The 15,140-nt window shown below is 43.5% G+C and overlaps 1 protein-coding gene across 2 annotated transcripts in view; it reads right to left on the minus strand.

Annotated features, from left to right (window-relative positions):
• The window catches only part of PRMT2IP (PRMT2 interacting protein), a 38,211-nt gene extending 23,391 nt beyond the window's left edge, over positions 1-14,820 (minus strand). For both annotated transcript variants that reach the window (XM_088445866.1, XM_088445874.1), the window contains exons 1-2: positions 14,399-14,820; positions 3,404-7,585 (exon numbers count right to left, since the gene is read on the minus strand). In XM_088445866.1, the coding sequence (XP_088301992.1) occupies positions 3,404-7,529 (4,126 nt within the window). In that variant the 5' untranslated portion in view covers positions 7,530-7,585; positions 14,399-14,820. The remainder of the gene's footprint in view (positions 1-3,403; positions 7,586-14,398) is intronic.
• Between the last annotated feature and the right edge of the window lie 320 nt (positions 14,821-15,140).

Here is a 15,140-nt window from a genome sequence, read left to right on the forward strand (position 1 = left end):
ACATTTTTCAGATGGTTAATAAATGGATAATGCAAAGGATAGAGAGTAAATCTCAGGACTGAAGCTTCAATAACTAGATAGATATGAGTTGATTGTATTGATGAATTGATTGTATTTACATATTTTGAAGTAATAGCCTGTTGAAAAAACATTAAGGAAATAATTTTATTTACTCTGGACAGCATTACTCTTTAATTCAGATTTAAAAATGTATTGCTTTTTATTTTTACCTTTTTTTTAATCCCAAAATTCTGAGATTGAATCCCAGCATAGCTAAAATTACAAAAACATTTCAGGATTGGAATCCTTAAGGCACACATCCATTAGCAGATGAGGCAACGACAGTACGATTACGACATCGTAATCGTACCGTCGTTCCCCATCCCCTGCAGTACCTACACTGCACGATTAATCGTTCAGTGTAGGCACCCTCCCACATCCCTGAACATGGCCAATCTGTCGTTACCGGCAGATTGACCAGCATGTTCAGCCGATGATTTATGTCGGAAACGGCCAGCGGGAGTGCGCATCGCTGGTCGTTTGACATTATAGTGCATGATTAATGAACGACTGCACGATTATGATGTCGTAATCGTGCAATCGCTCATTAATATCTGCTAGTGGATACGCGGCATTAGTAAACACTACTTAACTTTAGGAAAACAATACACCTTCTAAAAGTCACATAAATAACAAAAGTAATGAAATAGTTAATTGCATTTCACTAGAAAGTCTAGACCAGCTTGGTGACAACAGTTCTCCCTGTGTATATGCATGCCACAAGTACAACAGATTATATTGTTTAAAGCACAGCACATTAAAAGCACATGGGCAGCACATTTAAAACATCACCAACATGTGTCCAAAGCACCAGGTGGTTTGCGTTTACATCCTTTCCCATTGCAAATGGGAACAAGCCTAAACAGCAAACAACAAAACCACAGGCTGCAACACAAATGCTTTGTAGAAGTTTGCACCCATTTTTTTTTTTCTCTCCCCAGTTTAGCGGATGGCCTCAAAGACCCTTTTCAACTCATTAAAACTTCCTGATTTTTTTCGACACCTTTTTATACAGAGCAGAAGGGGGCAGATGTACTAATCTCTGGAAAGTGATACATTGGAGAGTGATAAACTACTAACCAATCAGCTCCCAACTGTCAGTTTTTTCAAACAGAGGGCGGTATTTAATTAGTTTTGCAACCGCGGAAAAGTTTTGCCTGCCGGACTTTCCGCCGACTTCGCATGTTTTTGACGTGGAAACTTATCATGCAAGTCCCCAATATTCGCCATATTCAATTCCAAAACAGGCGAAAACGGCAAGCAGCTAATTCTGAACAGGCAGAACGTGCTGTCAGAGTTGGGGAAATCCGCCTGAACCCCCCAAAAAGATGCACTAACATTGGGGAACAATGTAGAGGTGTCCAAATAGCCCTAATAAAAAACTTTTGGGGGTACTTAAGTAGTTTCAATAGCTTGTTATTAGCGTCTTTGCACAAATGGTGAAGAATGGCATTAAGCAGTATTTTTTTGTGTAAATAAGTAGTCCCATCAAATTTGGGGTACTTGAAAATGGGTACTAGCATTATTTAATGTCTCTAAAGTGAAGTTATAGAAAAAGTGAAATTCCTCCTGCATACAAGCACCTGCAATCCCAAAAACACTTGGCCCCTTCTTAGAGCACCCCCAGAAGCTTATTTCACTAGTTTTTGTAGTTGTCCCCACACTGTCATTTTCGCCCCAAATATCAAAGGCGTTTTTGGGGAGTTCCTGTTTTGTATTTCCTTTTTCTGGGGGAATTGTCCTTTTTTTATTTTTTTTTATTTATTTTTTTTTGGGGGGGGGGGGGGGGGGGTGCTCCAAGGGTTTTGAGTGGTCTCCCCACATCTGCACCCCTAGATATAGATTTTGCACTTTTTCCCTCCTGCTACTCCATGGAGAAAAAGTATTGCCTATGTCAGTGCATTGACTTTACGCATAGGCAAAAACTGGATGAAATTGATTACGGGGCAAAAATAAAAAAAATTCAGTCAAATATCAGTAAAAACCACGCAAAATTGGCTTTTCGCATCTAACTGAATACGACCCACAACCTGTAACATGACAGTTAGGAGCTCAGTGGCTGGTAGTTTATCACTTTCCAATTTATCACTTTCTAGAGCTTAGTACATCTACCCACGAAAAAGAGGCCTAACAGTGATAGTAAACGGAACTCAGCAGTGACATTTTTTATGTATCCATCATGTAAAGTCTGGGCCCGAAACCTTCCAGAATGATATGTCAATAAATTTTCCCTTAGACCCAAAAAAGTGTATCCATGCAAGATTAAATCAGTTATACCACCATATATTTTGAGATTCATAAATTAACTTTAAAAACAGCAAATATGTTAGTTTGTTGCCATGTAACAGTCATTGCCATGTTAATAATCCAGACTGTTTGAAGAGCAAGAATATCTTTAATTGCAGTTATCCTCCAAATTTCATTGACCAATAAATACAAACATCATTAATTGAAATACACCCACATGCAGTAATGTCACTAGTTTCTGCTAAATGGATGTGGCTGCATTCATACAAATATTGGCTCAACCACCCAAGGCCTGCCTGCACCATAATACAAGCAACAAGCATATTAAGAACCCCAATAGGAAAGGATATTTATGTGCTTATATTTTTAGCAAGTTTTAGTCCGTTCCTTAATTTTCTCCTTCCATTTCCTACATACACACAGTGTAGAGTGTATGCATGTCACAGGGAAAACCCAAAAATGAAAATAGCTCAATACACATAACAGGCTTGCCTACCCTCCCGATTTGGCCGGGAACCTCCCGATTTTCAGGTGCCACTCCCGGCCCCCCGGAAAGGCAGGCAAGCCTCCCGGAAGTCTCCGACACTCCCCACCTCCCCCCTGAAAAAACAGAAATACCCGCAGCGGGGGGCCCGGTGACGCAATTCGCGCAGAATCGCGTCATCGTGGCCCCGCCCCCTGATTCACAATGCCGAAACTCACGGCATTGTGAAGAGGGGGGGGGGTCACGATGACGCGATTGTGCGGCTCCGCCCCCAGTGTGACACAAATTGGCCGCTCCGCCCCCTGCTATTAGCCGACAATCAGCTCCCTCCCGGAAGGCTGGAGCTGATTGTCGGCAAGTATGACACATAACCAGTAAGGTGCACTTGAGGATGGAGCGATGCATATAGACATATGGAGGATAAAGATTGCCAGTATTCCAGTCCTTTAAAAATTATAGCACAGATGATTCTGTGGAAAGGGACATTTCATTTTGGATTTTGTTAAACATCTAAATAAATTCTAATTATAACATATAAAATTATAATATAGTTTTCAAAATGTGGATGATTTAAACCAGTGGGAAATACAAACCAACACAAAATGTACTCACCGAGTTGTTGCTGCATAGAGTGTCCACAAAAAAGGTTTAGTAAGTCTGGATACATATCAGGTAACTGTTTAAGGGCAAGTAATTTCAACATGCGAGAAGGACAGTCCTTTAATTCTGTCTCCCTGAGGAGTTTTTCTTCAGACAGAGTAGTAGGACGAAGTTCTACTTTGTGCTTTTGCAAAATTCGATCTACAGGTGGGCCCAACAATTCTGGAAACAGAACTTCCTTTACTAGGTAAATGGGAATAAAGATTGCACCTGCCCGTATAACATGAGGAAAAGGACAGCTTCGAGTGAACATGAAAGTTTCCAACTGGGATAAGAGTTTGTGAAGAAGTAAACGAACCCCTTCAAAAGCAAGCCATATATCATGGCTTGGAGAGTCCGCAGAATGGTCAAATGACCTAGAACCATTCTTGTTTTTTACTGGCATCTTGGTTTTCTCTTCCTCCTTGGTTTTTGCCATCCAGTCCTCCAGAAGGCTTGATGGAGATCTATCAACTGAACTGGTGATCGCTACACGCACTGATCGGTGAAGCTCCGAGAACTGCTGTCGAGATCCGTTCAGGGCAAGCTCACCAACACTTGCCAAAGACACATTAGATTCCCCAAGAGTTGGGGAGGACTCAGGAGCACTAGGAGGTAGAGATTGTACTGTATTAGATGGTAGAGGAAATGAACTGGGTAAGACACAGGTGGAAGAGTCACTGACGACTCCCCGAGGCTCTCCTGCAGATGAGGAAAATTTCATCAATTTGTATTTCCGGAACATGAATGATTTGGAACTATGGAAACCATTGGCTTCATTATCTGACTCTGAAGGTGAAGAAGTGGAACGACATGTACCGAGCAAGCTTCTAGCTCTGCGTCCAGGTGATTCGATGGACTGGTGCGGTTGGGGGGAGTGTAAATTAAGATTCTTAGCAGAAAAAGCAGGTGGAGGTGAAGCAAGCATAACAGTTTGGGGCAGAAAGGTGATCGAGGTCTGTATGTTGTTCACAAAGACTGAGAGATTTGAGTGTTGGGGAGAAGAGTCTACTGGTAAAGCTGTTGAGATCTTAGACATGCTTCTGGATTGATCGTGGTCGGTCATGTTCTCTTTTGTCAGTGATAGATTATGCCGAATTTGGTGAGACAGGCCCTCCATCGCCTGAGATTTGTAGTTTCTCTGAAGTTGGTGGGGTATGTTTTTGGCAGCCTGAGAGGGATAGTCCTGCTGAAATTGGCTGGGCATGATCTTTGGGGCCTGTGAGGGATAGTTCGCCTGAAATTGGTGACTCATACTCTTGGGGGCCTGAGAGGGGTAGTCCTCCTGAATTTGACATGGCATGTTCTTGGGGGCCTGAGAGGAATAGTTTTCCTGAAGTTGGCTGGGCATGATCTGTGGGGTCTGAGAGGGGTAGTTCTCCTTTATTTGGCGATTTATACACTTGGGGGCCTGAGAAAGGTAGTCCTCCTGAATTGGCTTGGCATGTTCTTGAATTTGGAGATTCATACTCTTGGGGGCCTTAGAGGAGGAGTTTTCCTGAAGCTTGCAGGGCATGCTATTGGTTGCCTGATAGGAGTAGTTCTTCTGAAACTGGTTATGCAGACTCCCAGTGACCTGTAATGGGTAGCTTTCCAGAAGTTGGGTGGCCAAGCTGTCCGAGGCTTTTGACTGGTAGTGGTGAAGCTGGTGGGAGAGGCTCCCAGCGGATTGAAATGGGTAGCTCTCCTGGAGTTGGTGGGGCAGGCACATGGCAGCCTGAGATGGACAACTGTCCTGAAGCCGACGGGGCTGGGTATCAGTAGCCTGGGACAAGAACATTTCCGAGCATTTGTTTAAATTGCTTTTGGTGGACGGGCAACTATCTTGGTCTGGATAGAACAGTCTACTAGTAGCCTGAGATGGAGAGTTCTCAAGGCATGGCTGGGAAATTCTTCTGGCGACTCCAGGCCTGCATACCTCTTGGCTCTTTACATGAAACATTCTCTCAGAGGGTTTAGGCAGGCAATTATCGATTATCTCCTTACCATGGTAGGGCAAGTCCTTGTTACAAGGAGAACTTGCTTGAGGTGACTTTTTCAAACTCAGATCGAGAACCACTGTTTCCCCATCTGTTTGATGGTAGGAGACACCTTGAGGTTCTCCTGTTTGCAAACTCTCTATTTGTTGATTCTTTACAGATTGAGGACACTCAGCAATATTAACCTTAGTAGTATTTCCCACAAGTTCTTTCCCATCTTGCTCAGTCCTGTCTGGAGAAAGTGACTGTTGGGAGAAAATGGAGGTAGAGATTTTGTTTTTGACATCCCAATCCTGCTGCATAGGAATATGATTGGCTTTTCCTTCTAAATAAGCACAATATGGTGCAAGGCTAAACACATCATTAATTACTGGCATTGGGGGGGATTTTGGTCCATCAACATCCACATCCTTGTTCAATGGCACAGGGGGAGATTTTGGCTCATCAACATCCAACATATTAGTAACTGAAAGATCACGGTTTGGCTCCAGCAATACAGAGGGTGGTTCCACTTTCATACTATCATCAGTATTCTGATATTGGCTGGCAATGCCAGGCATAAGTATTGTAGATTTTGCATATTGCGTATTAATGTTTGCTCTATTTTTTGGCATATGGCTAGTCTGTTCTGTCAATTTTACATCTGTAACGTCAATGCCTTCAAAAGAAATGAATGAGCTTTGCAATGCAGACATCTTTGAAGTCATTGGACTCTCTCCAATAAGCCGATTAGCCATCATGCCATTAATTGAGACATCTGGCATTGAATTAGAACTACTATTTTGCCGAAGGAAAGCAACATGGGCACTTTGCTCATCAAATTGGCCCCCATAAACAGACCTCTCCTCCAAACAATTGCTGGTTTGGGTTGTGTCAAATTGTCTCTCTCCATCTACTCTGGTAGAACCCACAGATAATTCTCTGTTTATTACACTAGACCCAACCCATAAATCATTGTCCCTTTGGTCTGAGCATTTAAGCTCTGCACAGGTCTTGGTCCTCCCAATTTGCAATGCCCTCTGAGTCCAAATGTCATTTTTTTGTAAATTACCATCAGTGTGAGATCTGCTCACTGTTAGCTCTGTATTCACAAACCCAGTCTGCATTTTTGGAACATTACTTGGATAGATGGTACCTCCCCTTATGCCATGGGTAGAAGATGCAATATCTATACTGCAGGGAAAGGATCTTTGGTGAATACCATCCACCCTGTTACTATAATTACTTTTTGAGTAAAGATGCTCCATTCTATTATCCTGGCTACCAGGCTTGTAGCTCTGGGGTTGATAAGAGGACATATTAAAGGCAGAATTTCTCTGCCTTACTACAGGGGTAGTGTCTTCAGCATAGAGTAGCTGAACATTAGGTGGAGTAAAAGAGTGGCAGTTACCTGTATAAACATCTTCCTTTGGACATGTTGGAGAAACTCCCACTGCAAGATTCATATCCACTCTGTGTGTGTGAGCAAGACTTTGTTCCTGAAAGCCCCGAAGGAGAGAGGATGGACTGTTAGCTACCTCAGGGCAGTCATTAGGTGTAGAAAAAGGCTTATTTACACCAGATGCATATGAAGAAGATGGATAGGCAAACCCTGTAGAAGGCCTCCATTCTATAGCAGCAGGTGGACATAGAGGCTGTGATCCAACAGAGACACCCATAGTCCCATATGCTGCATCCATGAATCCACCAGTACTCCTGTACACAGGTCGTGGCATGACAATTGGAGGGTATGCACGAGGAGGTGACATATGGTAACTAGGGACTGGGTGATTTTGGTGAACTGAGTAGTTGGTAATAACATTATCTGATTGTTGCAAGGGATTATGGAGCATCTCAACTTCTGGTCTTTGATATTTTTCCAAAGCTCCGTTAGTCTGCAAATGCTGGTTAAAAGTATTGCCCGCATGCTGTTGATACATTGTAGCAGAGCTCCAATGACTGGAAGATATTTGTCCCTCTGTGCCAGACAGAGAGTATGTACGATAGTTCTTGGAAGCTTGTAGATCCTTTGGGGCAGTCTTCCCAGGACAAGTTATAGAATATTGTGGTGCCACCTCCACCCGTGACAACTTATTGTGCATCACGTAATCCAGGGAACTGGTTTTCCTTTTTCCAGCCATTACAAAGACAAATGGGTATTGCTGTTCAGCTCTCCTTGTGGGCTAAAGCCCTTTCCCTGTAAGAGAAATACAAACTAAAAATCAAGAAAAACTTTGACACCCATCACCACTAAAAAGCAAGCATTTAAGTGTTTTCTATATATTAATATATAAACATCTAAGCAAGTTTTTTTGTTACAGGTTTGTAAGAACAATCTGCTCTGTACCATCTAGCATAATACTCAAAAATGGGTTTTAATCAGCAGAGAGCAGAACAAGCAAATTTAACACACCAGAAATATTAATTTGACAAATACGGCAAATAAAAGAACTTAAATAGAGCTGGATCATCCACTAGATAATTTAAAACTTCTGCATTGGGCACAACCTTTGCTCTTTTTAGAGAAACAGATGGGGGTTAAAAATCAGGTGTTTGCTTTGATCCACAACACATTTTAATAAAGCTCTGGAGATAGATAGATAGATAGAGATAGATAGATAGATAGATAGATAGAAACAGGGATGGATAAGAACAGGTTTATATCACATATACAAGACAAAACGTCTGCTGGTACATGTTCACGTCTAGATGGCTTTGATGCCCTCTGGAGTTAAGGTTGGATCCCATGATAGTTTGTAATCAAAACAATAGTCTAATCTAGTCAAGGGAACTCATAAGATGAACAGCAAGCACAAAAAAAACCACGGTAAAGCCAATCGTCACGTAATTCTTTATCTAGGATGTAAAAAATTTCATATTTATCCTTTTAATTCTATAAAATCTGCTTTAATATGCATTTATGTTTTCTTACGAAAATAAACTGTGGGCTGATGCTTCAGAAGGTCAAACGACATTACATATATTTTATATAAGTGAAATTTTACTGTGACAATAACTAAACCACTCATAGTTTTACTCATTATTATAGGGATATTAAAATAAATAAGAAAATTAATAGTTATAGAATACGAAGTTTAAATCAGGATAAATTAAAGCTAATATTCATTGCATCTCTTCAATGAAATATCCCATGTATATGAAGCTACCCAGACATGTCAACACACTTAATATTAATTAGCTAAAATAGAAAATGAAGTGCATTTAATCTAATATTTATCTCTATAGAGCTATATATATATATATATATATATATATATATATATATATATATATATATATATATATATATTATGGAATCGGTATGAATGACCGCCGGACCTATGCCCGGCAGTTCAAATACTGACAGTGGATGCCCGACGGAGAAGATCCCGACAAGGTAAGAATTTAACCTACCCCTAACCCTCTGCCCCCCCCCCCCCAACCCTAACTCTCCCTTAGGGTTGCCTAAACCTAACCTCCCCCCTAGTACCTAACCCTAATCCGCCCTTCCCTGCAGCCTAAACCTAAGCCTCCCGGGAGGTGCCTAACCATAACCTCCCCCCGGGGGTGCCTAGCCCTAACCCTCCCCCCCCTTCCCGTAGCCTAACCCTAACCTCCCGGGAGGTGCCTAACCCTAAGTCCCCCCAGGAGCCCTAATACCTGTACTTGGTCTGCAACAATATTTATGTAGATGGTACGTGTCAAAGTAACATCCACATTAATGCCAGGATACAAGGTTTCCCAGCAGAACATTGCCCAGCGCAACACACTGCCTCCACCAGCATGCCTTCAATTCATAGTGCTTCCCCGAGTAAACATGATTCATCAGACCAGGCCACCTTTTTCCATTACTCCATAGCCCAGTTCTGACGCACACATGCCCATTGTAGGTGCATTCGGCTTGCGCACTGACAGGTCTGCGGCTATGCAGCCCCTTCTGCAGCACTGTGTGTTCTGACAGCTTTCTATCATAGCCAGCATTAACTTTTTCAGCAATTTGCGCCACTGTAGTTCTTCTGTGGGATCAGACCAGACGGCTAGCTTTTGCTCCCAACGCGCATCAATGAGCCTTGGGCAACTATGACCCTGATGCCAGTTCACCAGTTGTCCTCCCATGGCCAACATTTGGTAGCTACTAACCATTGCTCCCAACACATCAATTTCAAGGACTAAGTGATCACTTTCTGCCTAATATCTTCCCCCTCTTGGCAGGTGCCATTGTAACGAGATAAGCAATGTTAATCACTGTCAGTGGTTTTAATGTTATGGCTGAGCGGTGTATATCTACTGTATACTATGAAGCAAACTACAGTGCTACAGAAACATACTGGCAAATAAAATATAATCAAAATAGTGCAGCCTCTTAATAAGTATGGCTTCTTTTGGATTATTATTTCATCCCCATAAAAAAATCAGACAAACTAAATATAGTATGCTATATTGGATGTAACCAATGCTGAAAATACTAAATTAAAATAAAATGTAAATTTACAACATAATTTTCCCTGTTTATTTTTTTTATCAGTAGAACACTTAAAGCCAAAAATAAATCCCTGAGCCATCCTTTGTGTATGCAGTAATTACGTATTCACAATACCAAGGCATTAGCATAATTCTCCTAAAATAGGACAAAAACTCAAAGGGGGTGATTCAATTGAACGCCATGATGTGAATAGCATCGTAACGATCGATCGTGCGTTGTTTTTGTAAGTTTACGATGCAGATGCGCGTCCCCGCCGTCGTATAGGTGGATCGTTGATCTTACGGAAAAATCGTAAGATTGCGACCTATGACAGCCTTCACCTTCTATGACAGCCTTCACCTTCCCAGCTGTATTGTGTATGGAGAATTGTGTTGCTAATTGTTACTTGTGCTCTGTTCATAAGTTGGTTACTGTATTGTAATGTAACGTTCTGTGTACCCCCTTTACTGTAGTACGACGTTGCGGACCTCTCGTGGCGCCCTATAAATAAAATGTAATAATAATAATAATATCGGGATCGTATGCACAATCGTGTACACCATTTGACCACATCGTATTGAGAATTTCAAGGGAAGAATCTCAAGGAAAATCGTACAACACAGGGGCAGAACTATGGGAGACAATGGAGGCGCCTGCTGCCGGGCTCCAGCACTGAAGGGGCAACCTCCTCCATTGCCCACAATATATTCTCCACACTTAGGGCTGTAACTATGTACCTGGAGTGTACAGTTGCAGCCGCCCAATACATGGCACCTCTTCCTGGCACCTGAGAAGCCACCATACACTAGTGGAGAGCTCTGTGTCAGACGATCAGCTGCCGCCTCCGTCTATCTATAGCCTGTCCCTACTCATTGGTGTTGCTGCTCCTCAGCAGCTACTTTTGTCAGTGTGACACGACCGGCACCTCCCTCACCCACAACGCTCTGTCTCACTCCTCCATGGCATGCCTATACTCTGTGTGCAACTGCAGGTGTATCTACCTTGCGAAATGCTACTTTACAGTGTCAGTGGTTGTTACAGGGGGAAGGGAGGGGGCACCAAATTATAACTTGCGTCTGGGATGAATTTACGCCACTGGTACAACACATCGTTACGTTTCTAACTCACACCGTGTATGGCCGGCATTAGGGTTAAGCACCCCCCGGGGAGGGTTAGGCTAGTGGAAGGGGGGCTTCCGGTTAGGCACCCCCCCCCCAGGTGGAGGTTAGGCATCCCCCCGGGAGGGTTAGGTTTAGGGTGCGGGGAGGGGGAGGGCTAGAGTTAAGACCCCCATACATCAGCAATTGATTGCAGCAATTGTGCAATTTGCAATCGATTGAAAAAGGGAAAGATTTTTATACACAATCGATTGCAAATTGCACAATTGCTGCACTCAATTGCGGATGTATGGGGGCCTTTAGGCACCCCCGGGGGGAGGTTAGGCACCACTAAGGGAGGGTTAGGGTACTTACCTCCCCTGTCGGCATCTTCTTCCTTCGGGCTTCCAGCACTGGGACTTCATACCCATTCCTTCAAGAATAGTACCGTGCAGGACAATCAGCTTGTCATGCACATGTACAGTACTGATACCTGCTAAAGTTGTACTGGTCATACACTGCCTTGTCCGCTCACTCAGGCCCAGAATGGAAACATGGGTATATGTTTTCTGGGCATGCGTGGGCTTTCTGGCCGGTGAATGTGCAGTAATGTAGTCAGTGTCTGAATACAGAAGCATTTTGCCAGAGCATTACGCTACCTGCAAAAGGCAATTTTTACAATCGCATAAGGGGACAGTTTTCCAGAAACCATCTCATGGATGGTCTACGTTAATAAATTGTGGCGGTACAACATTCTGTACTGCTGTGATAAGTGATACAGAATGTTAAGTACTACAGCAAAAGGCAGGTCTATGATAAACACGTATAAAACCTGACACTGAACGGTCTTTTTGTCACATAGTAAATGGTGTGGGGTCCTCAACATTGTATGATCGCCCTGAAAATCATCCATAGGAGACTATATGGACAAATTGTACTCGTGTACATATAACTAAACTGAAGTAGATATTATTGTTGAAAATGCAATAATCGATTACATGTGTACAACATGATAAAATGTAGTTTCTAAAACAAAAGCATAACATGCAGTTTTTAATGAAAAGCCTTGCTGACATCCTTTAAATTATCCAAGGCATGCGATTTATAAATATGCAATATCCATATAAGGTGAGGGCGTACCCGCCAATGACTCCCACAGTAAAGGGGCAAATCACAGTGAGGCTGAGAACTGTCCAAAAGATGTAATTGCTAGGGTGGAGTGGGTCTGTGTGGGGGAAGCCCCGATCCCTTGAAGTGACGAATGCCAGTTTTACTATAGTAGTTTATTAAGATTTCATATCACTAAAGCTCGTTTCCCTGGCCTAGAGTCACAGTTAATTCTATTCAGAGAAGAATTACTATAACCATTATTGGTTATAGTCGACATATACTTCCTGTAATATATCACACAAATGTCGTCACACAATTCATGGTTTAGGTTATATATCCCATGTTAAGAGAAAATAATTAAAAAAAAACAACATATACATATTGCAGTGGTTTTCAACTGCTGTCATTCTCAAGTATATCTAACAGGTCATGTTTTTAGGATTTCTTTAATCATACACTGGTGATTTAATCGATTTTGCTAGGTCAGTGAATAACCCACAGACACAAATCTTAAAAACATGACCTGTTGTATGTACTGGAGTCAAAAAGAGATGGGGCAGATTTGTATTTATGCGCGCATTTACCGCACTATAATAATGCTGACTAAGGGGTCTATGTACTAATAATTGCAGACCAGCCGTGATTATTATCTATCCATATCGCCAAGAATATGTACAAAGGGGAAACTCGCAGGTACAGCTATGTACAAAGGGGAAACTCGCAGGTACAGCTATGTACAAAGGGGAAACTCGCAGGTACAGCTATGTACAAAGGGGAAACTCGCAGGTACAGCTATGTACAAAGGGGAAACTCGCAGGTACAGCTATGTACAAAGGGGAAACTCGCAGGTACATTGGTTGCGGTAACTCAGCAAGTTATATCCCCGGCAAATTGTAGACGTCTGTTAAAGAAGTTAAAGACTTCTCCGGGAGATGCTGACACTGCGCATGTGCACAGCGTCAGCTTCCAGAGCCGGCCGGGGGATGCTGGAGAGGGATAGAAAGATCTCTCCTGCTCCCGGAGCCTCCATAGGCTTACAGTAATGTCCACCATCTGAAGATAGTGTAAATTACTGGAGCTAAACGCCGAAAAGCTTCACTTTTTGGAGTTTAGTACATAGCGTACTCAGATCGTAGTCCCCATTGATAATGGGAACTGCGATCTGAAGTGCTAACACTTTGGGCGGAATTCAATTGTATTCGCGGCCCGCATCTCCCGTCTAAAGTGACAGGAGTTCGCGGGCCGCTATACAATTGTCCAAGATGTTCGCGCCCATAGAGGTCAGGTTTAGCCACGTAAAGCAGCTAAACCCGACCAAAGTGCTGGGCGCGATCGCGAAAAGTGATGTTTGGGCGCCCAAACATGTCACTTTTCGCACATTTCAGCTCTCATTCCCCAGGGGCTGCGAGCTGAAATGTAGCGCTGGCAGCTCATCGTGCCCAACAGGACCAAGAATTGAATAGCTCCGTCGGGCGCGATAGCGGCTATAAAGAATTGAATTCCACCCTTTGCTGGAGATTTCTGTGAAATTCCTGCGTTGTGTCATTAGTACATAGGAACAATACATACAATTATGCAGAATCTGCAGTTTCTGCATAATTTTATGTTAAAAAAAAAAAAAAAACAGTTTGATACATAGGCCCCTAAAAACTGATTTGCTCACATGCAGATAGAAATCGCGAAAAAGAAAAAAAAAAAAAAAGGAGCAAAACGAGGCAACTACAACTACCCCATCGCAGCCCAGCAGTGCATCATCATAACCCCATCGCAGCCCAGCAGTGCATCATCATAACCCCATCGCAGCCCAGCAGTGCATCATCATAACCCCATCGCAGCCCAGCAGTGCATCATCATAACCCCATCGCAGCCCAGCAGTGCATCATCATAACCCCATCGCAGCCCAGCAGTGCATCATCATAACCCCATCGCAGCCCAGCAGTGCATCATAATAATCCCATCGCAGCCCAGCAGAGCATCATCATAACCCCATAGCAGCCCAGCAGTGCATCATCATAACCCCATCGCAGCCCAGCAGTGCATCATCATAACCCCATCGCAGCCCAGCAGTGCATCATCATAACCCCATCGCAGCCCAGCAGTGCATCATAATAATCCCATCGCAGCCCAGCAGTGCATCATAATAACCCCATCGCAGCCCAGCAGTGCATCATCATAAGGTGAAGAGAGATCGCACAAGCTGTGCGGGACAGTACCACGAACACACTTCAGTCCCCTCCAGGCTGCAGCGAGCAGCACATCACATGTGTAACTAGTAAACACAGCGGGGAATCGGACACACACAGCTCTGTGCATCAGTTCCCATCGTTCTGCAGATACTCACATGTGCTGCTGGGTGGAATTCTCTCGTACTGGGAGAACGTCCCTTAGATCTGCCAGTCCGTGTCCAAGTTTAGTCCTGAGTTGTCGTGTAGCCAATCACCTCACCCTGCAGCTGTATCTGCGCTGAGGGACTGCTGCCGTTACTCAGGTATATAGGAGCTTGGAAAGAAAGCGCCGTGCTGTAGCCAGAGCAGAGCATGGGCATCATGTCTGTGCCAGAGGCTGTAATCCCGTCTGTCAGCTTCTTCTCAATTAAAAGTGTTCCAAAGTAATTCTAGTTACCAGGACCAGAAAGCATTAGCACACTAACGTGCAGTGTACAGTACATACCACACGTTGTAGGGATCGGGGAGATTCATTGACCGTACGTACCATACCCTACTGTGGTGGGGGAGAAACGGCGTGTGGGTGTGTGTGTGAGAAGGGAGGGACTCTCGTGTGGGGGAGGGAAAGTAGCCTGTATGGGGGAGGAAACAGCTGGGAGCCAATATAGAACGGAAGGAGAAGAAGAGGAAAGGAGAATGATGAGAAGGATTCAGGCCAGGGAGGGAGGAGAGACACACATCAACAAGGAACACAGAAAGTCACAGGAGAGATAGCAGGCGGGGCTAGGGAGAGAAATCAGAGGAGAGATTACACATTTGGAAACTTTTACCTTCGTTAAACACATTAGCATCATACGTGCAGGTAATGTTTCCCTTCCATACTGCATATATACAGATACACATGGGATGCATTGATGG

Source organism: Taudactylus pleione, unplaced genomic scaffold (assembly GCF_031769625.1).
Source record: "Taudactylus pleione unplaced genomic scaffold, aTauple2 ptg000019l, whole genome shotgun sequence".
Classification (NCBI taxonomy): Eukaryota; Metazoa; Chordata; class Amphibia; order Anura; family Myobatrachidae; genus Taudactylus; species Taudactylus pleione.